At 41.0% G+C, this 26,686-nt stretch overlaps 2 protein-coding genes and 4 long non-coding RNA genes across 10 annotated transcripts in view; 3 read left to right on the top strand and 3 right to left on the bottom strand.

Moving 5' to 3' along the window:
* Nucleotides 1-17,323, top strand: part of LOC307013109 (uncharacterized protein) — a 98,777-nt gene extending 81,454 nt beyond the window's left edge. Inside the window, exons 5-7 of the mRNA XM_079640367.1 lie at nucleotides 15,507-15,600; nucleotides 15,732-15,850; nucleotides 16,189-17,323. Coding sequence (XP_079496493.1) covers nucleotides 15,507-15,600; nucleotides 15,732-15,850; nucleotides 16,189-16,233 — 258 coding nt within the window. The 3' untranslated portion in view covers nucleotides 16,234-17,323. The remainder of the gene's footprint in view (nucleotides 1-15,506; nucleotides 15,601-15,731; nucleotides 15,851-16,188) is intronic.
* Nucleotides 8,027-10,224, top strand: LOC307013114. Its single transcript, XR_013800858.1, has 2 exons — nucleotides 8,027-8,136; nucleotides 9,866-10,224. It is a non-coding gene; the product is annotated as an uncharacterized lncRNA (long non-coding RNA).
* Nucleotides 8,193-15,597, bottom strand: LOC307013112. The gene is made up of 3 exons (XR_013800856.1): nucleotides 14,783-15,597; nucleotides 11,121-11,198; nucleotides 8,193-10,554 (listed from the first exon to the last, which is right to left on the bottom strand). It is a non-coding gene; the product is annotated as an uncharacterized lncRNA (long non-coding RNA).
* On the bottom strand, nucleotides 16,395-21,401 carry LOC307013113. Its single transcript, XR_013800857.1, has 2 exons — nucleotides 18,810-21,401; nucleotides 16,395-18,397 (listed from the first exon to the last, which is right to left on the bottom strand). It is a non-coding gene; the product is annotated as an uncharacterized lncRNA (long non-coding RNA).
* A 985-nt stretch (nucleotides 21,402-22,386) lies between these two features.
* manea (mannosidase, endo-alpha) lies at nucleotides 22,387-25,505 on the bottom strand. 5 transcript variants are annotated; one of them, XM_079694450.1, is made up of 6 exons: nucleotides 25,396-25,505; nucleotides 25,228-25,278; nucleotides 24,229-24,841; nucleotides 23,796-23,905; nucleotides 23,595-23,671; nucleotides 22,387-23,435 (listed from the first exon to the last, which is right to left on the bottom strand). In XM_079694450.1, exons 3-6 carry the CDS (start codon nucleotides 24,731-24,733, stop codon nucleotides 22,802-22,804), a joined length of 1,326 nt encoding a protein of 441 aa, XP_079550576.1. In that variant the 5' UTR covers nucleotides 24,734-24,841; nucleotides 25,228-25,278; nucleotides 25,396-25,505; the 3' UTR covers nucleotides 22,387-22,801. The 5 variants fall into 5 exon arrangements, with proteins under 5 accessions (XP_079550576.1, XP_079550578.1, XP_079550579.1 ...); XM_079694452.1 differs by having other exon boundaries at nucleotides 25,244-25,278; XM_079694453.1 differs by having other exon boundaries at nucleotides 24,229-24,652; nucleotides 24,731-24,841; nucleotides 25,228-25,447.
* Nucleotides 25,506-25,593: 88 nt separating this feature from the next.
* On the top strand, nucleotides 25,594-26,524 carry LOC307047468. Its single transcript, XR_013810434.1, has 3 exons — nucleotides 25,594-25,817; nucleotides 26,023-26,197; nucleotides 26,315-26,524. It is a non-coding gene; the product is annotated as an uncharacterized lncRNA (long non-coding RNA).
* The last annotated feature ends 162 nt before the right edge of the window (nucleotides 26,525-26,686 follow it).

The following is a 26,686-nucleotide window of genomic DNA, read 5'->3' as shown; positions in this document are numbered from 1 at the left end:
ATCCAACATGGCTTTGTAAATGAAAATGTACCAGTGACTGAGCCTCAGTACAGTAAGTTATGGCAAAACCGCCTTGGTTTACAGTGTACAGTGATGCGTAAGTGCTTTACAGTTTGTCACAAATCTCAGTGCACTGTGATAGTAAAACCTAATTGTGGTGTAATTATATATCCAAAGCAGTCAGAAGTCAGAAAATCATTAGTGAGGTTTAACCACTCAGAAGACAGCCCATCAAAATGAACACATTGGGACCTTTCAGAGAGGTAGTTAATCTTCTACATATAATAACGGACAAAGTAAAGAATGAAGTGTAGGCTATGTTTAAGTGTTCGGAATTTGACCGTGTATGATGGTCCTCTTGAGTTGCCGTACAGCCAATGGCGTACAGCCATGCTCCGTTTTCATGTTTTTTTAACATGTTTTTCACAAACATTTTCACACGCTAGGAGCATAGGAATAATTCAATTCGGTTCGTCATGATCTGTAGATGTGATTTGCCCCCGAGCACCCCTGGGTAAATTACCGTACAGCCAATCACAATGCGTACAATGCGTGACGTCATTGGTAAGAGACGGCCCCCGAACACATATGGTACCCCGAACACATCTGGTACCGACACCGGTAGTTTCTGTGGACCTGTCTGCCGGTTTTGTGAGTGCACTGCGCGTGTGCGCCCTTGTGTGGTATTGTTGGGGATGACCTAATTAGAATAGCGTGCCCTCAGTAAAAAAAATCCTCAATACACCACTGCTTACAGCTGATTAATAACGGTATCTAACTTGAGTTTTTATTATATCAAAAACCTGTTGAAAAGGCTACTGTTATTTTTACTGTCCCCAAAAAGCGCGTCGGCAGCCTCCAGGAATGCTTCTGTCACAACTTCGCCGTCTTTGAAAGACTTCACGTGTTTCACAAGAACGTGACTGACACGATAAGATGCTATGGTAGCAGCCTTGCTCTTGTTGTTGGGCCTGGTGAAAATGGACTGCTGTGCATTTAGCTGTCCTTTCAGGTCCCTCACCTTTTGGGAGCGTAGGGCAGAATTAGGAGGGAATTCTGTCTTGTAGCGTTTGTGCACTGTTTTGAAATGCCGCTCCTAAATTACCCTTCTTCGATAAAGCCACGCTCGCATTGCAGATGAGACAGATGGACTTTGAATTGGAATAGATACAAAAATAATAATCCTCCCTCCCGCTCTGAGTGAAAATTATATATTTTGGGCTTTTTGCCATAATTGCGGTCTTGTGTGGGTGCGGACTGTCACTCCTGTTGCCATGGACAACTTCAGCAAAATAGTGCACTGCCCACCAGCCACGCCCAGACACATGGGGTCACGCCCGCCAATCACAAAGCTTTGATGCGTTCAAGTGCATTATTCTGGCACAGGAAGATTATGTTATAGGACACTAACGATAAAAGAGGAATATTGTTGTTCTATTTTTAGACACACCTCGCGATCGACTGGTTATCTCGATCGCGATCGACTGGTTGGGAACCCCAGGATTATAGAGTCTGCTGGTTGGTAAAGGTGCCCCAGGAAGCAGATTGATGGGACAATCATAGGGACGATGAGGAGGAAGAGAGAGAGCTTTATCCATGTGAGGTCGGCCCAGACACTAGGGGTTTTTAAATCTACTCTTAAAACACACTTCTTCTCCCTGGCCTTTTAGTCAGAGCAGAGCACGACTCCTGACTTTTCCCTGTGTTTTTTATATATCTGTTGTAATACATTATCTTTTATTGTGATTGTAGTAATGTGTTTTTATGTGATTGTAGTATTTATTACATGTACAGCACTTTGGCCCGACCAAAAATTGATTTTAAATATGCTTTATAAATATGCTTTATAAATAAACTTTGATTTGATTTGTTGAAGGCCCCACTCAGGTTGTGGTAAACGTCAGGAACACCAGATAAGTCTACATTAGCTGAGACACATGGAGCAGGCATAGGGTTAACAGGGACGGGAGGCACCGCAGACGAGAAGCCCCTCACTGCAGTGCGCAGTACCACACGCCCCTCCTTCTCAACCTCAAGATCGCCCCTCCTTCTCAACCTTTGAGACACGTGACGTGGCGGGACGGCCCCTCCTTCTCAACCTTTGAGGCACGTGACGAGCTTCACTGATGACGCGTTGCATCCTGTTTCCGGGGTAGCAGTTCTCTTCCCTCCCTTCAATCTAACCCTTCCCTTCCTCCCATCCTAACCCTAACCCAGGGGTCGGCAACCCGCGGCTCTAGAGCCGCATGCGGCTCTTTAGCGCCGCCCTAGTGGCTCCCTGGAGCTTTTTCAAAAATATGAAAATGGAAAAAGATGGTGTGAATATATTTTTTGTTTTAATATAATTTATTATCCAATGCTGTAAAAATGTGTATAATAAATATTTAATTTAATTTAATTTAACATTTCTGTCAACGAAGATTTACGTCATAGCCTGCGACACACGTTTCAGCTCGGCGTAGTGCCAGGGTCAGGGCTAGACTGGATATTCGCGACGGAGGAGTGGGAGGGGACTCCGCCTCACGTCATCGAGGGGGAGGGAACTCCGCCTCAGGTCATCAACCAATCACAGCAGCGTAGGGGGAGGGAACTCCGCCTCAGGTTGCGCGTGTTTTAACCGCGTAATTTAACCGCGTAACTCCGAGGTGCTAACTGTTGCTAACAAACCGGCGGGTGTGTCATGGGCCATGGATCCCAAAGGGAACAAGAGAAAGATAGCTGAGGAGAACAGAGGATTCAACAGTTCTTGGACCGAATCATTTGCTTTCATTGCCAATGCGGAAGGATTGCCTGTATGTTTGCTTTGTAATGAGAAATTGTCAAATAACAAAAAGAGTAACGTGGAAAGACATTTCCATGGAAGGCATGCTACATTTGCAGCCGAGTACCCAGTTGGGAGTGAGAGAAAAAGTGCGATTGCATTACTTCTGGAGAAATTAGAGGAGCGCAAAGATAGATTTAAGAAGTGGATTGCATCTCCAAACTCCACTACTGCTGCTAGTTTTGTTGCAACCCGGGAGATAATAAAGCGTGGAAAACCGTTCACAGATGGTGACTACATGAAGGATTCATTCATTAAAATATCAGAGCACCTATTTTCAGACTTCAAAAACAAAACCGAGATAATACAGAAAATTAAAGACATGCCTCTCTCCGCAAAGACAGTGAAGGAAAGGGCCATTAAAATGGCAGACAACATCACCAATCAGCAAATCAAGGACATTAATTCAGCTCCAGCATACTCAATTGCCTGTGATGAGTCGTGTGATGTGATCGATATTGAACAGGCAGCGCTGTTATGCAGGTATGTGAACTCTGATGGGCCGCAAGAAGAAATGATCGAATTAATACCACTGAAAGGCCAAACACGCGGGGAGGAAATATGTGAGGCTGTGCTGAAGTGTTTAAATGACAATGGAATAAACACCAACCACCTGATTTCAGTGGCTACAGATGGGGCACCCAGTATGAGAGGATCACAAAAGGGGTTTGTGACTTTACTACAGAAAGCGTTGGATCGAAATCTGCTTGCATTTCACTGCATCTTGCACCAAGAAGCACTGTGTGCACAAACATTCCCACCGGAGTGTATGGAGGTGATGAACCTTGTCATCGAGATGGTGAACAAGATAATTGCAAAAGCATTAAACCACCGTCAGTTCCGTGCATTTCTAGATGAAGTTGACAGCGAATATTCCGATCTCCTGCTACACAACAAAGTCCGGTGGCTGTCCAGGGGTGAGGTTTTGCGTCGCTTTGTTGCTTGTTTAGAACATGTGAAAACATTCCTGAAAAGCAAAAACCTGAACTACCCGCAACTGGAAGATACCGAGTGGCTGGAAAAACTGCACTTTATGGTGGATATGACAAGTCACCTAAACATGCTGAATAAAAGTCTCCAGGGCCGGGGAAACACTGCACTGCAAATGCTGGAAGCTGTTTTGTCATTCGAGCGCAAGCTGACTGTATTCGCCAGAGATGTACAGCGAGGCACGCTCTCTCACTTCCCCTCCCTGAGAGAGTTCAAAGAAGCCCATCACGATCACACACTCAACGGTGATTATTTACAAGGTGCGATCGTTGATATGCAAACTGCATTTGGGAGCAGATTTTGCGAGTTCCGAAAGGAAAAAATGACACTATCTTTCCCTGTCACACCCCTGGAGATTGACCCGTCCTTGTTGCACACATTCCCAGGAGTAAATCAAGCTGACCTTGAAATGGAAATGGCTGATATAGCTGACAAAGATTTATGGATGTCCAAATTCAAAAGTCTGACAGCCGAGCTTGAAGACGTCACTCGCCAGAAAGTCCAGCTTGCCCAAAGCCACAAATGGAGCGAAATTGAAAGCCTCCCAACACCCGAGAAACTTGTGTTTGAAACATGGAATGCTCTTCCAGACAGTTATAGGAACATGAAGAAATATGCATTTGGAGTATTATCCATCTTTGGATCAACATACCTGTGCGAGCAGATATTCTCAAACATGAACTACATAAAATCCAAATACCGCACCCGCCTCACAGATGAGAGCTTGCAGTCCTGCGTGAAGATTAAAGTTACATCTTACATGCCCGATGTTGAGAAGCTGTCCAGTGATGTCCGAAAACAGAAGTCACATTAAACGGGTAAGAACACAATCCTGTCATAGGCACATATTTAGTAACAAAGTGGCTGTTTTTATAAAGTGATTTCTGATTTTTGTCACTATATATTTGGAATGACACAGGGATATTATTGTGTTTTGTTGCTCAGGTCCGAGGATGGCTGCATTGTATTGTGCGTGTCAAAAGAGAAGAGGGTGCTGCTGCATTTTACCCTTGCACATTTGCAGAAAACTAAAGAGAAGAGGATAATGAACAGAAATCGAACTTAAACTGTATTATTTTAATTGTATATACTTTACCTTTTCAAAAGGCTGCTGTTTTATTGCACTCTGTCTGTTGCCCAGATAAGGGGGAAAAGAGAAGAGGATTGTATTGTATTATTGAGGATTGAAAAGGACTGCATTTTATTTCCATGGGGAGGTTTAATTATTAAATATTATATATATTATAATTAATTTCTGAAATTACAGGAGGCCTATTATGCACGTTGCACATTTTGTTGTTGTTTTTTCGAATCCTAAAATAAAAATGACATAAAAAATCTGATTTCTTTATTGTATTTCTATAATTTCATCAATGCAACGAAACATAATACATTAATATTATAATGGAAGTTCAACTTAAAGCACCATCGTACAGCAGAGTAGTCACGTGGTGCGTCATTCTCTCCAGGATGCGCTGCAGGGAAAATAAACATTTAATCATGAATGCTCATTATGTATTTGTAGCCTACTTATAATTTTGATAGTAGGCTAATATAGCCACTTACAGCATGTGTTGCCTTCATTATAAGGCTTATATAAGGCTTTTAATTTGTTGCGGCTCCAGACAGATTTTTTTTTTTTTTTTTGGTCCAATATGGCTCTTTCAACATTTTGGGTTGCCGACCCCTGAGTTAACCACTCCCTACCTTTTTACCTAATCCTAATCTTCCTTCCTCCCTTCCAAACCTAAACCCCAAAACCTCTCCTACTGTAAGAAATTAAAATCAATGTTGATATGACGTAATTTAAATTAAATACAGGGTTTTAATATAAAGCAGTTTTATTCTGAAAAAACCGGAAGTTCACACTAACCGGAAGTTCACACTAACTATTAACTTTTTATTCTGAAAATTCTTCATTTCCGGTTGGCATTAGCATGTGGCTAACGTTTTGAAAACGGTGAATTGAAGGTGAAATGACATGTGATGTTGCACACTAAACACACTGGGATTAACACTCATTTATTGACGCTGAATTAACGTTTATCAGGGAATGTTTAAATAACCACCGACATCAGAATTATATATATATTAATAATATAAGATATAATATGTTACTTTTGTGACTGGGTAAGTACACAACACGGGAGTCGGGACGTCACGTGCCTCAAAGGTTGAGAAGGAGGGGCGTCCTGTCACGTGTCTCAAAGGTTGAGAAGGAGGGGCGTCCCGTCACGTGCTCAAAGGTTGAGAAGGAGGGGCGATCTTGAGGTTGAGAAGGAGGGGCCTGTGGTACTGCGTACTGCAGTGAGGGGTACTACCCGCAGACTGTAAACAGTTAAGGTGGCAGAACTGATTCCATACAATGATTCTTCCTCCAGCCCAATCAATATGCGGATTGTGGGTGCGAAGCCATGGGTAACCAAGAACCAAAGGGGTAGCAGGGGCGGAAATAACCGTAAGTTGAATTACTTCTCTGTGATTTCCAGAAATAAATCAGGGTTACAGGTTGTGTCTGCTGTGTTACTCTTGAAATGCTTTGACCATTTAGGGCATAAGCAGTCATAGGATCCAGCAAGGTTTCCAACTTGAGACCCAGCTGGTTGGCTAGTTCTAGGTCCACAAAACTGTCCTCTGCTCCAGAGTCAATGAGGGCAGAGAGGGGCAAGGTCTGAGTGTTAGCACAAAGTCTGGCAGGAATGAGAAAACGGCGCAAGGTTGGGGCTACAATAGGTGTAGGATGTGGGCTCGTCAGGACCCCCAAATTCACCGACGAGCTCCTGCGTTTGGGCAGACAGGACAGCCAGCAAGGAAATACCCCAATTTGCCACAATACAGGCACTCTCCAGACCTCAGACGTCGAAGGCGCTCCTCAGGAGATAGTCTGGCACGTCCCAACTGCATCGCTTCCTCCTTAGCGAAGGTGAGCATGCGAGGTGGCGAGGTGAAGCCAGATGGTCTGGATACAGAGGGAGCATAATTGGGTGAGTTGTTTAACTTACTAGGCAGAGAAAAAGGAGAACGCAGCGTTCGCTCCGCTCGGCGTTCCCGTAGCCGGCTGTCGAGACGAGACACCAAGGACATTAAGGATTGGAGGTCGGCAGGCTCATCTCGTGCAGCCAGCTCATCCTTCAGTTGATCCTTCAACCCCCTAACAAACACTGCCCTTAAAGCCGCCTCGTCCCATCGGGCTTCTGTGTGCGAAACTCGATTGAGTAGTCTGCAACGGTTCGAGTCCCCTGTTGCAAATTTAGCGATTTGCATCTGAGCCAGAGTAGTCGGGGTGATCAAAAACAGTGGACAAATGTTCAGAAAAAACTCCAAAGGAAAGAGTGTCGTAATCCACAGAAGAACTCAATGCTTCGGCCCAGGTTAATGCTTTGCCACGAAGCAAACTCAACACATAGTTAATTTTAGTCACATCAGAAGAAAAGGACAAGGGGCACTGGCGAAATACCTTGTTGCATTGAAAAATAAATCCTCTGCATTTCTCCACCTCTCCGTGGAAAGGCTCTGGGTCGGAGATGGGGAAATCCCGTGATGGAGTAGATTCCTGAAGGAGATTGGAGGGTGCAGGAATTGCAGCAGAAGACGTCAGGGTTGAAATCTGGGCTGCAAGATTTGTGATGTGATGTGCCATGGACTGATTGCTGTCAACTAAAGCTTGGATTAGCTGCTCATGTAGACCCAGAAGGTTTCCCTGATGAGACAGGGCGTGCTGAACAGCGGAGGAATCGGATCCAGTGTCAGAGGGGTTCATATTGACCAGTTCCTACTGTTACGCTCTCTGAGAGCTTACAGGTGTGAACCAAGCGGCAAACTGTGGGGTAGAGCCGGGACGCCAATACGGAAGTGCCACACACTGCAGCTCATATATTGGCCGATAGGGACTGACTGCAGAAAGAAGCAATTTCCATAGACCCCCATGTTAAAATGCCCAACTTTACAGCAGAAAAAAACATGTTTCTACCCATGGATGCAATAAATATTATTATGAATATAGTTAGATTCCACCTTCATGATTATGGATCTGTGAGTGAATTGTTTTCTAACACAACCCTTTTATTTATATTAGGTCTTAAAGTTTTTGCATAAATTAGTGCGTGGTCACATTGAGTGACGGCTCTGTCAAGTGACTGCTGCTGCTAGCTTCTTGTCTCTCTGCTAGCTGCTCCGTGAAGCTAGCTACAGGGACCTGCCTGGTCAGTTCATCCAGGAAACACAACTTGAAGCCGGCCGTGGTTGTTTGTTCTTCATGCTTATATATCGGACTATTGTGACTCGCTCTGCGGTTAAAACAGACGGAGCATGAATGCAGTTTTGCGGTAAGTGAAATTTGAGTGCTTTATTTATGTGTTAATGATTTTAATCAGCTACGTAATGAATGTTAAGGCTTGGGTTAGCGTGTAAGCGGTAGCTACATCGGTGCTAACGATGCTAATCGTAGCCTCCAAGTTAAAATCATAGACTGTATATATAAAGGTTAAAACGAAATAGACAAGTGTTAAGCGTTAAGTGGGATAATACTGTAGAACAAACGGCTTCTGTTGAAAAAATAAGGTCATCCTTGTAACTTAGAGATATTTGATTATGTAGGTAGGAACTCTGCATCGCTAAGGTTAATTTAAATTGGCTATGCTCAAGTATGTAGACAAGCTAATGTTGAAGTAGTGTATATAGCCGGCCGTGGTTGTTTCAAGATGATTACTTAGATATTACAATATGGTTGGTTGAACTGGAGTTCATTATTGAGCTTACATGTTAACGTCACAGTCATCTGAAGAACGAACCCAAACCTTGTTGTTTTTATGAATTGCATTACCAAATTGGTATCAAATAAACAGTAAGCATTGGTAACACAACTTCCAAAGTTACAGTAAAATAAAAAGGACCCTGACTCGGACAATACATGATCCAACATGTTCAACAGAAGAGAATCAGTTATATTGTTTGAACACATACTTTACATATATATCTGTTTGTTTAAGGCAGGGGTCTGCAACCTTTTTGACCAAAAGAGCCATTTTGCTCCTTTTTCCCAAACATTTTTTTGTCTGGAGCCGCAAAACATATTTCATAGCTTGATAGCTAATAAAGTTGTATTTATTGTTATATCAGACAAAAACTACAGGTTTTTTTGCATTTATTAGGCTATTTATTACATTATATAAAACTGTTAACCTCTAATAAGAAACAAAGAACTCCTATAAGGAGAATTAAAAATAATACACAGGCCTACTTTAAAATAAATTAAACACAGCACTTGGGGAGTCCTCTGCACATTTGAAGGAAAAAAAATATGATTAAAATGGGCCCACTTTGAAATAAATAAAACGTATAGCTGCACCCTAAAAATAGTTAAAGGTAGGGTAGGTAAGAATGGAGAAACCAGCTCGAGTGCGCTAGAATTTGAAAATACACAACCGGAAAAAATATGCCTCTTCCTTCAGACTTCCTCACAGAGCCCCTCATCCAACACACACAAACGTGCACATGACCAATGAGGGCACGAGATAAATGTGTGCACAGATGGAAGGCTGACAGGCAGGTAGGCCATCCAGTTGTTTTAGCCGGGCCGGCTCAGATGATTGGTCGTGCTTTTTACAGCGCTACGGCTTCCAGAGATTAATTTTTGTATGTATTTATTGTCAAAGCATTTAATATATTCATTGCTATCGGGATGTTAAGAGCATTCCATGGAATATAACAAAAAGTGTTTTCTGAAATAAATTACATACCGTACGACCCTACGTCCATTTATATATACAGTCTATGTCCAAACAGCATAATAACCAGACTGTATCATTAAAACTAAGTACCAGTTCTAGATCCTTGACTTTAGACGAACAATTCAAAAGACAAAATGTATTTAAAGACCAATCTTTATTTGAATGGCCTCTTAACCTGAGATATTAGTTATACAGTAATAGTATTGACAATCTAAAAAAACTGAGTAACTCAACAGTCAACTTTATATTTCTTATTGTCTACTCTAAAGCATTTATTTTCCTTTCCCCCCTCATTTCATTTCATTTCCAACCTTTATTTAACCAGATTGGTCCCATTGAGATCATAGATCTCTTTTTCAAGGGAGACCAAAGTCGGTCTCATATTCAGTGTGGACGGATTGAGACAGCGTGGTGTCCAGAGAGCAGCAGAGACTTCAGGGAGAAACCTCCGTGTGATGGACGTCCTGTCTGTTGGTTTCGAGAGGAGGACCAGGCCTGATGGAGGAGCCCATGCTGGGTAAAGCTGATACCAACTGCACAGGCCTAGTCTGTCACTTTATTTGACTAAATGTGTTTACTTATACATTTAATAGGTTAACAACTTCTGTACATATGTGCTTTTTATTTAAAACATGTTTGATTAAGTTTTGGTTCACATTTCAATAAATTGTATTTGTATTTGAACTCCTTTCGTCCATTATTTTTACTGAAAATGTTAGAGTACACATTCACATTGACTGAAGATTGGCCCCATTTATTTGTGACGTTGCAAACTCTGCGGTACAAGGCACACGTGTTGTGAAGCTCATAAAGTGAGGCAAATAGAAATAATCAGCTGATGGAGTGTAGATGTGGAAATAGCTGCATTCGATCAGCTGACTAAAAGTAGTTTCTTAGTGAATGTCCTGTACTGGTCTTAAAATCTCATAATATCAGCTTTTAATTGTCCTCTTGGATGTTCTTCTTGACCCTCCGAGGAGGAGAAAATGTTGTGTCTTTCAGGCATGTCCTTTCCTAACAAAAATGACAGGAAACATAGAACATATTATTGCAGAACAAGTGTGTTATTTATGAAAGCGGTGTGTTTGTGTGTTTAGGGGCTGTAGATATAATTATTTTGTAATTGTAATGTTTTTTTCAACTGAGCTACAAAGACAATCAGATTATGAATGAACAGTATGAAGTTCATCAACATTGAAATATGTTATTATCAAAATAATATTTAACTGTTATCAAAACGCAACTGTAGAAGCTTGCTCTGTTGTCTCACTGAAAGAATAACTTTTACCACGTTTTTTCAGACAATATTGATATAGAGATAATTAGTAGCAGTTCTCACTATGTGTTAAATATCTTTGCCTTCAATACATTAAATTAGAAAGCTGACAAAGTTATATTGCTAAATATCTAAATGTAACTTTTTGCATGGAAAAACTCCTCACCTTAACTGATGTGTAGGTGATCTAGTATTTAGTATTGTTTAATGGAACATATATCAGTGTATTCAAGTCAATACTTCATTTATTTAAACCAATATCTTTCTTGATTCGTTGTACAGTATGATAAAAGAGTCTTTGTACCTGTGCTGAATTTCACTGCTGTGAGCAGTCCAGTTCTGTCTCACTCTCTGGTCCAGCCTGTCTCCATCACCTGGACACCTTAAACAAACAGATATATGTAAAGTACCATGTGTACAAACAATATATAACTGATTATCTTCTGTTGAACATGTTGGATCATGTATTGTCCGAGTCAGGGTCCTTTTTATTTTACTGTAACTTTGGAAGTTGTGTTACCAATGCTTACTGTTTATTTGATACCCATTTGTTAATGCAATTAATAAAAACAACAAGTTTTGGGTTCGTTCTTCAGATGACTGTGACGTTAACGTGTAAGCTCAATAATGAACTCCAGCTCAACCAACCATATTGCAATATCTAAGTAATCATCTTGAAATATGACATTATTATTTGTAATATACACACACATCTTATTGTGAGGTTGATTTCACAAACACTACTTCGACGTTAGCTTGTCTACATATTTGAGCATAGCCAATTTAAATTAACCTTAGTAATGCATACAGTTCCTTCCTACATAATAAAATATCTCTAAGTTACAAGGATGACCTTATTTTATCAACCTCAAACAGAAGCCGTTTGTTGTACAGTATTATCCCGCTTAACACTTGTCTATTTCGTTTTAACCTTTATTTATTTATATATATATATATATATATATATATATATATATATAGTCTATGATTTTAACTTGGAGGCTACTATTAGCATCGTTAGTACCGATGTAGCTACCACTCGCTTACACGCTAACCCAACCCTTAAAGTCCATGTAATGTCCAAAATAAATGTTATTCTGTGTTAATAAATCGCTTCATCACTTTCCACTGTTTCATTTGACATATCAACATCAATGATTCTTTCCATAAATACCCCCCAAATAACATGAAATGTGTGCCACTTTCCCGTGTTATTCCGCTCCGGTAGCAAAAAGCTTGCCAGCCATTAACCCAGCTGTGTGACGTCACACGTGGCAAACACCAGCCCCGTCTGGATTGTTTGTTTTGTATCCTTCCGCTATTTTCGCTCAACATATGTGTAACCGGACCTCGCTAAACTTTTTTTATCTAACAATTCATGATGGGGAAGCGATGTGTAATTGTGAGCTGTGAATGTTTCCTGATTGCTATAAACATTGATCATGGGTGCTGGAAGATTGTGCACAAAACTCGGGTCAGAATTAAGTTACTACAGGTGTTATGCCAGCTTGAGCTAAATGTCACCAGAGTACAGTGAACTTGCCTAGTGACTGAAATATATAAAAGTTGAAGTGAAATAAGTAAGGCCAAAAATGAATTACGTCTGAATATCTTTATTATTTTTACCACTTTTAATTATTTGTGGGCTCGCACATATACCAAAATAGACTAATGTACACTGCAATAAAGATAAAATGTTACAAGTGAAAAATTAACAAAAGAACCCTTTTTTATTTATCAAACAGTAAATTAATACAATCTTACAAATTTGCGATTTGGAAAATGTTGTTTTATTTACATGTTTCTTTGGAAAAATAATATTGTAAATGATGTACTTTGTAAATTATTTACATCATGCGAAACCATTTTAACCAGTTCAGCTGCATGACTTATGTCAAATTACAGATTTGGCCATTGAAATCCCTGATAGCGGCCTCCCGGTTCAGGGTAAGTCTTCCGTATCTCGGTTACAGCACATGCAGGCAGCGGGATTCTGATTTTTGGGCCGAGTACACCCCAGCACCAACGTACAAACTGTCGATAAGCTGTATATCGATACTTCCTAATGAAAAAAAAGTATACAGATTATAAATATATTTGGAGAAAAATAAAATGTTATGTAGTACTATTATGTAGCAATGGTTACAAATTGGCTTATAACATGATATTTGTATTTTACTTGTACAAAATAAATATGAGGTTTTACATGACTGCTTGACAGAATCATAGACCTCTTATATATTTCCTCACATGTGTAGTTGTTTCTTTTCCCAAGCATACATTGAACTTGCATACACAGAAAAAATAAAAGCCAAGCTGTTTTTGACTGCTTGAAAGAGTTTAATGGTATCTTTAAAAGTGTACCATATCTGTAGCGACTAAAAGTATTATATGAAAGCAAAGCTGCAATAGGCAGTTGGGTCAATCAATATTTACTTACTGGTGTAGTGGGCCATCAACTGCTCTGTGTTGTTGTTTGTATTGAAGATACGCTATTTTCAGTGTCCAAACACTGAGACAGCCTTCTCTAAAGCCTGGGTGGCTAATAATGCACCTTGGTTTCTCGTCGGTGTCTTCTATCTGGCAGAGTCCTGCACGGGTCTGATTTTCAAGACCCGCTCCCGCCCCGCACCCGTGACGTGCAGTACCGAACCCGCCCCGCTACCCGCACATATTGCCAATTAGTTCTGCAACCCGACCCGACCCGCCGGCACATGATCCGCAACCCGACCCGAACCCGCATATATAGGCCTATAAGCAGTGACAACGTGCAATTATTAACACACGCAGTTGCATATTTGGCTCAAAAAGCCTGGGATGTTGTTTATTTTCTCCATCTAGGATGACACCAAAAGCCTCCCAGACGTTGGATTTCGCTCTTGAGGAAGAGTTATTGAAAATGCTGTATTCTCCCCTATAGAGAGCTTCACCTCAGCCATTCAGAATGTGGTGCGCTCAGCAGCAGATAGATGCACTGCAGAGGTTATGATTATGCTCGGTAACGCGGAGGAGAGGTCTGAGGATTTAAACATTAAACTAAATTATTATTGTTTAAATATATTTATTATGCAACACCCGCAACCGGACCCGCATCATCTTTGTTTTACCCAGAAGCGAACCCGGAAAAAAGCGTTTGAAAAAATACCACCCGCAAATCACCTTTTTTGCGGGTCACCCGTCGGGTACCCGCGGATACCCGACCCGATGCAGGACTCTGCTATCTGGTCAGTAGGTTGCAAACTGTCTATTTGTTCCATCACCTGCCAGATCTCTCTGCAGCATACACATTCATCTGCAGTGGGCATGCTTTCACAGCATTGACATGTACACCTGAATATTGTACATAACATTAAAAAACAAAACAATATCTGCCGGACGTGTGAGGAACAGATGACAAATTAAGATCGACATTTAGTGCAGGTCAAATTAAATAAAACAGAATTTACCATTCAGTATTGCCGACTCGAGTCTCGCCGGCTGCGGAATCCGCTTCTCTTTCACAAGTTTCTGCCTCGTTGTTCGATTGCTGGGCAGGAGGCTCGTACTTATAAGGCAAGATGCCTTGAAGTGAAAGGCTAGCTGGTTGACTCTCTACTTCTGTAACTGTATCCAGATAACCCACCGAATCTGAGCTTGAATGATCGCTGTCGCTGTCGCTGTCTGAAGTTATCGCGTTGCTTGCCATTCGGACTGATTTGATCAAATGGCAATGTTTGCCACGTGTGACGTCACCGCTCGTTCGGGAGTGATCGGGGGCGTACTCGGCAAACTTCGGAACCAACATCGGTTTTTAACGTATATGTCATTTAATTATGACGAAACTTTAAACATTTTTATTTATTTTTATTCTGGTGATATCTAAACTACATGTTAAAAAACACCTGTGTTAGATGCATTACATGGCCTTTAACATTAATTACGTAGCTGATCATTAACACATAAATAAAGTACTCAAATTTCACTTACCGCAAAACCGCATTCATGCACCGTCTGTTTTAACCGCAGAGTGAGTCACAATAATCCGATATATAAGCATGAAGAACAAACAACCACGGTCGGGTTCAAGTTGTGTTCCCTGGATGAACTGACCAGGCAGAGGGAGAGCGGTCTGCCTGCAGACCTCCACTCTCAGGACAGTTCCGGGTGCAGACCTCCACTCTCAGGACACCTCCACTGTCAGTACAGGAAGTGACGATTCTGACGTTTGCTAGTTGCGCGCGCATGTGGGCAACGGAAGTGGTGTTGTTTTCAAGCAGTTCTGAATGACAAAGACGAGGTAGCAACTGGTTAGCAAGCATTTACAAACTGTACCCAGCATCAACATGTCTGGTTGTTGCGTATACGGTTGTACGAATCGCTATTCCACCGGCGGACTAAAGTTTTATAGGATTCCGAGAGGACCACGACCATTTCAGAGCAACCGGCGGCGTCTGTGGCTGCAGGCGATTAAACGTGTGGACTGGAATGAGGACATAATCAAAAATGCTCGCGTCTGCAGCGCCCACTTTATATCAGGTAATGAGGTTATCTAGCCTACTCTTTGATTTTACGGGAGAGCCTTGTTTACATTAGTGATTGTCTGTATGATGTAGAATAATAATCAAATGCAGCTAAAGTTTGATAAGCTGGCGTTAGATTTGCCTAGTAGCTTGCTAGGCTAAACAAACGTGTTTGTGTTTTATTTTTGCAGGCGAGGCATCATTGGACTCTAGTAGTCCTGATTTTGTGCCATCTGTGTTCATGTACACAAAACAAAGCCAGAACCCAAATTCAAAGATGGACAGGTAAGATTAGAGTTGACATCCTCTCAGTCGTTTTTTGTTTTTTTTTACCTCTCTTGCATAAGCTTTGGTGCCTACAGCTGCTGTTTTGAGATATGGATTAGTCTAACTATGAATTTCTGCTGTTACTGTAGGTACCATAGGAAAAGGAGGAGAACTGACACTGCAGCAAATCAACGTGTTACTTCTGAAACTCCAGAACAAGAATGCAGCATGGATCCAGAACAAGAATGCAGCATGGATCATTGTCCTGGTATGAATATATTTATGAATATATCATCTTACAATTAACTGATTGATTGTCAGGGTTCCCACCCTCACTGAAAGAGTCAGTGTGCTCCTAGTGTGTGTGTGCTCCTGCCAGGCCCACTGCTCCAATTGCTATGTATGTCTGTGTGTGACGTGTACACTGGCCCCTGGATGGGTCAAATGCAGAGGAAAAATCTCCCCCTGGGATCGATAATGTATCTTCTCTTCTGTCATGGAAAAGTTTTGAAAATTCATTGGTAAAAATGTGTGAGAACCCCTGAATTGTGAACTTGTTTGCATTGGTTGCAGCACATGCTAATTTTTCACTTTTCTATATTAAAGCTGAAGAGGATATCCCAGTTCCAAAGAGAGAGTACGATGATCTGAACCTGAGATACAGTCAACTTCAGGAGGAATATGTCAACCTGCGACAGGAGTTTGACACACTACGAGCAGAAAATGTAAAGCTGAAAGAGGAGCTGCAAAAATCTACATTCTCCTACACCACTGTTAAGTGCAACATTGGACAATTGATTTTTATCACAGGACTGACCTCTGTGGTCTTTGAGTGGCTGATTACAAAAATGATGGGCAGCGTAGAAAGAATTCACAACAAACTTACAGTAGAGGACCACCTATTGATTATATTGATGAAATTAAGGTTGGGCCTATGTAATACTGACTTGGCTTATAGATTTCAGGTATCAAAAACCACCTTATCAAATATTTTGCGGAGCTGGGTCCCTGCTATGGCCTTGGTCCTCAAGCCACTCATTAAATGGCCAAGTAAGGGTGCAGTACTTAAAAATATGCCAAAAATATTCAAGCGCAACTTTAGAAGATGCCGGTGCATAATAGATTGCACAGAAATGTTTATAGCTAGACCCAGTAATCTGACTTCCAGGGCCCAGACATGGTCAAACTATAAACACAACAACATCATTAAATATTTGATCGGCATCACTCCAGCTGGTGCAATTTCCTTTCTGTCTCCTGGGTGGGGTGGACGGGTTTCAGACAAGCAGATCACTAAGGAGTCAGGTTTCCTCAAACTTTTGGAGCCTAGGGATGAGGTTTTAGCAGACAGAGGATTTCTCATCAGAGATGAGCTTGCGGCCTATGGTGCAACCCTTCGTATCCCTCATTTCACAAAAGGAAAGAAGCAGCTTTCTGCACAGGAAGTGGACACATCTAGACAACTTTCTCGTGTGAGGATCCATGTAGAGCGAGTTATTGGTCGGTGGAAAAACTTTAAGATTTTACAAACAGTTATTCCTTTGTCGCAGGTTGACATACTAGATGATGTTGTTATTGTATGTGGTGCCCTCACAAACCTCTGTAAGAGTGTTGTTCCCAAATGAGTTACACATAACCATGTATGACTTATAAATTGATTTTACATTTGTAAAACATGTATATAGGCCTACTGTACTTAAAACTTAATGCATTTTAATAAACCTCCCCACATTGGCTGCAACTGGTGTGTCTAATGGTCCTTTCCCCCCCAGATTATCTCAACAATTCAGAGTGCAGTATCACATTTATTTGTAATGTTGTTACTAACAGAGTTTCATTCCATTCAGGTGCCATTAAAGTGCCACTAAACATTAACAACATAAAAAGTAGGAGTATATACAATATATTAGAATCAAACTGGTTCTGTATGTTGTAAACAGTAAATAATCATTTTAGGTCGCAAATTATCTCTGGATACATATATAGCATTACAGAATAAGACTTAAAATATCTTGTTGCACTGAAGTGCATCTAGACACAGCTTTCAATAACATCAAATGTAAAGAAAAGGCTGATGATGAATTCATTGTTTCAACTGTAATGCAACTTTAACAACCAGGGAAAGACAATCCATAACCGACATCTAACAGCATATCTGGCCATATCCGTGTCACTGTTTGCCAGGCTCGTCAGCACTGCAGCACCTGGGTTCACATCCCGCAGTTCCCGGATGTCATCATCTGTCAACACTGATAATAGAGCAACAAAAAGACACAATTAGTGTGCCGCATAATGTTCACATTTTAAGAATAATGACTGAATTATTCTAAAACCAGACCAGTTAAGCTGTAGATAACAAACAATCGAATTTCTAGAATCAGTAATCTGAAGACAAAAGGACAGACATATTCATACTAACATAACAAATGATACTGAAACTATTCAAACTGAGCGTGTATGTTTACAAAAAGTCATGATGCCACGTTGGTCTGTAGGCCTTTTCATCTCTGCATCACCAAGTAACACCTTTCTCAGGCTACATTATGGTGTCAAAACACTGAGGAGAAATCCTGAGAATGAATTAAATGCACTATGGCAAAAGGAAACTTATCTAGGCTCTGTCAACTATTACATGCTTCTGGGTGTGATACTATTCTTCCTAGCGGATGTTGAAGCTGCTGGAAGTTGCCTGCCAAGCCTCTTTGGTTTGTGGAAGCTGATTTCCCTCAATGGAGCTGGTCTGACTTCTTTCCTGCTGGTGTCTTTCCACATGCACACTCCAGAAGTAACCGCTGCTTTCTCTGTCCTTCCCATCCTAACATAGAGCTCAACTTTGAATAATATTGCAGCTGCAGCATGACCCAAGCCTGAAATTTCACAAAATCATAATAAACATACTGGGCTTGAAAGTAACATTTGCTCTCAGACAAATCTCAGCTCTGGCTATGAAGTAGGTAAACATCTAACTTACTAGACATGTGAGTATCCTAAGCTTAATCAGGTTTTGAATGTAACTGAATGATATTGGCTGCTGACATTTTGAACCCTGTTGTCGCTGTGTTGTTCATGAAAATGTTAGTTTCAAACCCTGGTTATGATGAGAAAGTTACAGGGCAAGGCATACGATTTTTGATATGGAAAGGAGAGTAATAGCCAGCTGAAAGGACAGTAACAAGCCCCTGAACTGTTACCTACAAGCCCACAACACCAAATAATAGGCTACTTACCCCGCCATACAGGTGCAATTCGCTGTGAGGACGTAGTTTTCTCGTTGGTTGATTATGACCCAAGCCTCATACATCGTTGTCTTGTGTCCTTGTCTTTGACTAGGGAGAATTTCTGATCTCAAAATACAAAACTCTGAGTCTATGTCATGGTATTTGACGTTCTGTACATGACCACAGACAACGTATTCGTAAGCATCCACTGACTTATAGGCTCGTAATTTCTCTCTGGTGTACACGCTCGGTTTCTCAATTAAATAGATATATATATCTGGCCACTGTATATTCGGCCACTTGCTAACGTCTTCAACCCACTCATCAATAGAACACGGATCTGGAAGTCGGACACCATTTGTCAAAGTCAACTTGTTAAGGTAACATTCACGATCTTTAGTTGATAATCCCCTTGCGTAGCTTGACAAGCTGTTTATCTCTGCCATCCTTCTGTTGCCACAATGCGCGCGCATACGTTCTACGTCATCATTGTGTACAAACACAAAAAGGGAGAACCGCAGTGACGCGTCTTAAAACCCGGAAGTAAGTTAGCATTTTTAGCACTTCCGGTTCCTTCCTCAAAAAGCAATGCATTTTTTCCATAGGGTTTTGGAAAATAGCTCGAAATAAGGTCTGTGGTTGACACAAATTTAAGAGGTAATTGACGTTTTGTTCTACGACATTAAATACATCAGCAGTGACCCCACTGGGGATTTTTGAAGAGTTTACGTGTCTGAAAAACAATGGTTGTTACCGAATGGTAATATTTAAAGTGTTCAAAGTGCAGTTTAAGTGCAAGTCAGTTGAAACGATCTTAAGTTGGCGTGACGTTGAACTCGTGCGACCCTGCTGCTGTACTGGCTTGTAGTTCGTTTATAGCATAACGTTAGCATTTCGCTTTTGGCGACTAGATTTATGATTCAAAAATTATAAAAGTAGGGTTGACATGTGGAGATTATCCGGCTGAACAAAACGTGATCCCTCTCTTAAATGTGTGTCAACCACAAACCTTATTTCGAGCTATTTTCCAAAATCCTATGGAGAATTTGCATTGGTTTTTCGCGAAGGAACCGGAAGAAGTTTACTTCCGGGTTTTACGACGCGTCACTGCGGTTCTCTATGATAGCTAATTCCTAGTAGTATGTGTGTCGTTTGTACAGTGCTACTTATACAGTATGTTATGCAAAGCCTGCATACTTATATGTGTTTTATTTCTGTATTGTTACAGTTTTACAAAGTAAAAGAAGAACAGTAAAGTCAAGAAAGAAAACCTTGCATCTTTATTGGAGGACTTTTAAATGCTAGCTAACTGTCTAGCTACGCATAGGGATACGCGCTGTAAGGGCAGAACAGTTCAATCAATCTAAGTGATGAAAAGTGATACTGTACTGATATTAACTAGAAAACAAGGTGTCCCCATATATATATATATATATACACACACACACACACACACACACACACACACACACACACACACACACACACACACACACACACACACACACACACACACACACACACACACACACACACACACACACACACACGGTGGAGGTGGGGAGGTTCCAGCTGGGAACCTCCACCCAGCTGCGGGACCCGTGAAGGAAGAGACACGCAGACCCTCCCGGCCATCAGAGTCGAACCCGCAGTTCGGAGGAACCGACCGCCAGAGCACCGGCACTAGGCCGGGCCGGCGCGGAGGCCCTCCGACAGTGGGTCGCATTTGCCATTCGATCCGTGAGAGGAGAGGAGAAAAATGCAACAAATTGTCAAAATCCGTTAATATATGGATGACGGGCAATGTCCCCGGTTGAAACCGGGCGAAATAGCCAAAAAATAATAATAATAATACCGGGGGAAAGTGAAAAAAAGTGTCCGAAAATAGGCACTCGTGAGGCGGGCAGAGTCCCCTGTCAACTCCCGTTACATTCCTCCAGGCTGGGGGGGTCAAAAGGGCTTGACCAAGGCTGACCCAAAGTGCACGGTGGGCGGACTCATCCCCTCCATGATGAGTCTCCATTGTGATTTGAAAACTTCCATCAAACGAGTCCTTCGGTGGGCGGGAAAAAAAACGTGTTCGTCAGAATCGTCACTTCCGGGACTGACAGTGGAGGTGTCCTGAGAGTGCAGCCTGCACCGGAACTGTCCTGAGAGTGGAGGTCTGCAGGCAGGCTCCCATGGGCAGAGTCCCTGTAGCTAGCTTCACGGAGCTCATAAAGTGAGGCAAATAGAAATAATCAGCTGATGGAGTGTAGATGTGGAAATAGGTGCATTCGATCAGCTGACTGTATTTTCACAATAAAAGTAGTTTCTTAGTGAATGTCCTGTACTGGTCTTAAAATCTCATAACATCAGCATTTCATTTTCCTCTTGGATGTTCTTCTTGACCCTCAAAGGAGGAGGAAATGTTGAGTCGTGTCTTTCAGGCATGTCCTTTCCTAACAAAAATTACAGGAAACATAAAACATATTATTGCAGAACAAGTGTGTTATTTATGAAAGAGTTGTATTTGTGTGTTTAGGGGCTGTAGATATAATTATTTTGTAATTGTAATGTTTTATAAAACGTAGTGCAACTGTAGAAGCTTGCTCTGTTGTCTCACTTAAAGAATAACTTTTACCACAGTTTTTACAGACAATATTGAGAGATAAATAGTAGCAGTTATCACTATGTGTTAATTATCTTTTCCTTCCATACATTAAATTAGAAAGCTGACTGTATGTAACTATTTGCATGGAAAAAACCCTCAACTTAACTGATGTGTAGGTAATCTAGTATTTAGTATTGTTTAATGGAATGTATATCTGTGTATTAAAGTCAATACTTCATTTATTTAAACCAATATCTTTCTTGATTCTTTGTACAGTATGACAAAAATAGTCTTTATACCTGTGCTTAAGTTCACTGCTGTGAGGAGTCCAGTTCTGTCTCTCACTCTCCGGCTCTTCCCCAGAGTTTGCTGCGATAAACGATTGCATTTATCCCAGAGTAAGTCATCTCTCTCCACAATTACACTTTTCCCCATCATGCCCATTTGAAAGAGACGGCATTGTGACGGGTGCGAATAATCTGCCCTTTCTGTGTCGACCCTCCATGGGCCAATGTTCCCTTCACAGGGAGTTTTGTGGCGGAACGGGTCACCACCTATGATGCAACTCAATGCCTTTCATTTGACCACCCTTCCACATCTAACCATTCGACCCTACTCAGTAGGGCCTACTGTACACTGCTTACTCAGCACCACAAAACAGACAGAGTGAGCAACCAGATGGTTATCACAGTGTAGAGGTGGGCAAAAACACTACCATAATGACAAAAATGCTACTTTTACAGCAGGGAAGTTCCAAAATGTAATCAGAAAGGTGTTTACGTGTTAATGCCATAGGGTTAACGCATACAGCCGTTATGACAATGTGTAACAGGCATGTAGAATAGTGTAAACCCCATTCCTAAACATTTTTAACAAAAAAAGATTCCAAACATTAGATCTTCTAAATGTTCCCTGCACTTGCTGTGATATTTCTTCTATTGCTTTTGGGAGTTGGGAGCAGAGTGAGGCGACAGATTTGTTCTGGCAGATTGCTTTGTTTACTTTCCTTCTTTCCAGGACACACTTTATTTAATCTTCTAAGGTTTAATGCAGGCACAGATTAAAGGAGGGCATCACATGCCTACGAACAGTTGTAGATGGATACGGTGAAGTCAGTGAGAAAACATGCTGTTTTAAGTTATGATTCCCAAAATACACAAGGATGTGTAAACATAAGAAATAAGACATCAGTTAAATTAACAATAATTTACCCAAGTGTAAATAATTCACGTACATCACTGCAGCCATAATTATGATAATTGAGTTCAATGGCCTGTGACTTTCAAAATCATTAAGCTTTTCTCCTACAACTATTCATCATTTGCATTTTATCGTGCATTTTGCAACTACAACTTCATTTATTTTATACAACCATGAACTAACATTTACTATGGCTTTTAGTCAGGGATCAATCCTGCCATTTCCGTCGCTCCCCACCAAATATGGCAGCCCATTTGCGAGTTATCTCCAGGTAGATTGCAGGTTTATTGGGCAGGTAGTCCATATACACAGTCTGACCGGTTTTTGGTATTGCCATTTCAATCTGAGTCCCCTCGTGCCATTCATTAAAAGATGTTATAGCGATGAAATCAGGCCTGGCTTGTAACGCAGCACTCAGAGAGGTCTCGTAGTATTTGCCGTTGATGCGGTTTCGAGTGTTTTGGAAGTTCCAGGGTCGAACGCCTGTGTCAATGTACCCGGGGCCCACACTTAAAATGTATATTAAGTTGTTGTCTTCACAGAAAGCTTTAAGGGAGTCCCAGTTTCGCTGAGTGGACCCATAGGAAAACCCATTGGTAGCAAAGTAGGTGTAGACACCATCAAAACCAGCAGTAAGGATATCCCTCTTATGTTTCTCCTCGACCAGCAGGGCGATGAAGATGGCGTCATACGGGGTGTCCCTGATGCTGTTACTATCTGTGTGTTTGAGCAGTTTGCCCCACTGCTCAGAGTTCATCAGATATGAGTCATACACATAGATGAGTGGAAGAAGCTTGCCAGTGTTCGTCCGGTACTTGAAGAAGGCAGGGTGATCTCCATATCTTAGAAGAGGAGGTGCAAAATAAAAGGGAAGAAATACAAATGTCAAAGGAATAAAATGACTGATAGAAACATTAGAATTATTGATCGAGAAAGATTTCCAGAGGGAGTTTGAGATTATGGTGCTGACATTTGACTGAAAACAGTGAAGAAACACTCACTTGTCAATGATGTATTTGACATTAGTTAACATGTTGACTTCATCTCTTCCTTTGTACGGCTCGATGTGAAACGCTACCTGTACACACAAAAATGATAGAATTACATAATATTTAAGATTTTAGGGAAGTACAACAAAATATTTAATTTGCTGATAACTACAAGCAATAGGCTACTAAACTCACTACTTTCCTCATGCATACCTTAACATGGTATTTATGTGCCACCTCCATCAGCAAAGGCACAATGTCATCCGTTGGTTCACCGTTATCATCGCTCATATTAGGAGGATACCAGGACACAACAAGGACACCTGAGAAAAAACACAGGTACAGTTCAAACAAAGAAAACAATCAGATAATTGTTAATGAATAAAATAAGCAAATCATATAGTGTACATGTACTGCAGTGATATTAAATGAGTAAGAATAATAAAGATGGGGCAGAAATGATACGCTGACAATCTGTTTCATGGTATCTGTTAATATGGATTATGTATGCTAAATCACAACTCTAAACGTTGGTTTGTTAACTAAATTGTGTGCCATTAACAAAAGAAAACTGAAATGTTATAAAACTCAATCAAAGCAGATTTTATAATTATGATGGCAATGTTAAGTTTAATGTCAATCTTACCAATGGCTGCTGTGCGTAGCTGTTGCATATGGGACTCTATGATGGAGGGATCCCTGGAGCTGTAAGCCCCTAAAGAGGGGTAGAAGTTGGCCCCAATGTCTTCAGGTGGGACGTGTCTTGCTTGTGGATAGCCCTGAGCTACTTTTAAGTCCCAGTGAGGCAGCTGTGGGTGGTCCCAGTGGATGTATTTGCCATCAAACTTGGGGTTTCCATACCATGTGTAGTAGAAGGCATGGAGGTAGTAGTTTGGAGGAGGGAACTTCCTCAGTGCAGCCTCCAGTTTGTCTGACTGAGCAGAGTCAGACATTTTGCTCTGGACAAGTTTATTGTCATTTTCTCTCTGGATCTGGTTGTCAATCCTTCTCTCCGGGACCGGCTGTTCACCGACAGGGTTGTCGAACGGAGAGTCCTCAGGTGTCAGCGCCTTTAAGACCACTGTTACTATGAGCACGAGCAACACCAAAGCAATTAATGTGATGCAAGATTTGCGCCTAAACCTTGCCATTCTTCAGTATGTGCTTGAGGCTTTCCACAGTTCATTGCTGAGGCAGCAGTGAGGGACTGTAGCAGAACAGAATGCCATCAATGCTCTGTCAGTGAGGTAATGTTCAGCCTGGAGGTTTGAGAAAACAATGCATTTAAGTGTGTTACAAAAGGAAATGGCTGCAATTAAAAACTCTTCAACTCTAAAAATATCAGAAAATAAAGAAAAAATACTATCAGAATGTAATTCTTTTTTAAGTTAGGCAGCAAAATGCTTACATGTAAGAGGTTGCATCAATCCAATATTTGGTTGTTGGTTTAAAATTGCATAACAGTTGCTTAAAAAACAGTGAATTAAAGAGGCACACGGAGCTAACGAAGCTACATTGTTTTAAAATACTACACACAAGCCGGAAGTGCTGTCAGAACGTACAGTATAGTAACACATGTGCTAATTCAGCAAAAGCTTCTTACATACAGTTTACCGATGCATAAAGACACATTTACTAAACTTACCAGACTTCAACCATACCTATATCGATTAACTTTAGACCTGTCAACAGCAGCCTAGAATAACAATGGTGACACAATATTAGCTTTATCCTCCGATAGGACACCACTTCAATTGTTTTCGTAATTCAACTCTATTAATTGAAATAAAACCTCTAGTGTTAAATACTCAACTACAGTCTTCACAGTTCGGACGACTCTTCATTAAATATTTCGTTGTAAGAGATATGAGAGATGCAGAGAACGGGACACAACCTGCACTTCTGGGCTCGGTTGTTTGCAGATCTACAAATGCTTCAGCAGCGCATGCGCAGTGGCAGCGACACATCCATGCTGTATATGAATCTGATGTTAGAGCTGCGTCAACGTCAACAACAATGAGAGGAGCAGTTTTACTGAATGAGAATTATACGTGTCGCCCCCATTTGTTTGGTGAGGTGTATTACACAATGGAATCATCACTAAAAGGAACAATACATTGTTTTCTATTACTATACATAAATTCTGTTTCGAAAAAAACCATTCCAGCTTTATTTTGTAGTTGCAATTTTTAAAAACGTGCTCATCTCGACCATTGGGCCCAATCTGTGTATACGGTAAGTCAAGCAAACTACAAATATATCAGAAATAAGGATATTGTTGTTTTGTGCTTTGGTTAATGTTCGTGTTTTATTTGGTTTTCTTCAGAAAAGTATACCTCATAACATGTATTGGAGTTTTGGCACTAATGGAACAACAATATTCATGTCAATAAGTTGATTTGATCGATCAATAGGTCTGTTTTAATGTGTCTGTTCATAGTATTCCATATTTGCTTGAAACCATGAATACGGAAGAACTAAAGCCAAGAAAGCCATTAGTGTGCAGCAAGAAAATGAGCAGCCCTATCAGACAGCCCTATCGGAGCCAAAGCCTCCAGAGGTTTGGTGACTGCGATGATGTGATGATGGATCCAGTGAAACAACAGGATGTACAGGTTTGGCTAGTCAAGATGTTTGTCCAAAAATGCCCAAAATGAACACATATCATAACCAGTTTTTTGGCAGAAATCTTAAATACATGTTAAATGAATTACTTTCATTTATTTTCTCAGGTCAACTCCACATTCAGCTCACAAACCATCATCTACTACACTCTCCTCTTTCTAAAGATAGGACTGTGGATCTGCTTCGCCTGGGTCATGGCCCACCTCCACCTGGGCCTGCCATGTTTCATACTGCCACTCATCCTCTGGTTGTATTCAGGGCCGATGCACAGTGCCCTGAAATGGGCTAAAAGACGTCTGCACGGCAACATTGAATAAACTGAGATAAAAAAGTGAATAAAATATAACTTTTGCAATTCTCAAATTTCTTGAAAGAAGAGCATTCATGCAAAAATGAGTGAATTCAGAGGGGACAACAGTTTTAGTTTCCATCAATTTTATTGATTTATAGAGTTTCAAACAAACGTGTAAAAATTGCAA

Source organism: Notothenia rossii (assembly GCF_949606895.1).
Source record: "Notothenia rossii genome assembly, chromosome: 7".
Lineage (NCBI taxonomy): Eukaryota > Metazoa > Chordata > Actinopteri > Perciformes > Nototheniidae > Notothenia > Notothenia rossii.
Note: the sequence above shows the minus strand (reverse complement) of the source record. Positions and strands in the feature narration are given on the sequence as shown.

Bases quoted from the DNA above. Each gene is read 5' to 3' on its own strand.
- manea (XM_079694450.1), bottom strand. From the start codon at position 24,733: ATGGCAAGGTTTAGGCGCAAATCTTGCATCACATTAATTGCTTTGGTG. The intron at 23,906-24,228 runs GTAAGATTGACA...GTTTTTTCTCAG, and splicing joins GCTACGCACAGCAGCCATTG to GTGTCCTTGTTGTGTCCTGG. The intron at 23,436-23,594 runs GTGAGTGTTTCT...TCCTCTTCTAAG, and splicing joins GTCAAATACATCATTGACAA to ATATGGAGATCACCCTGCCT.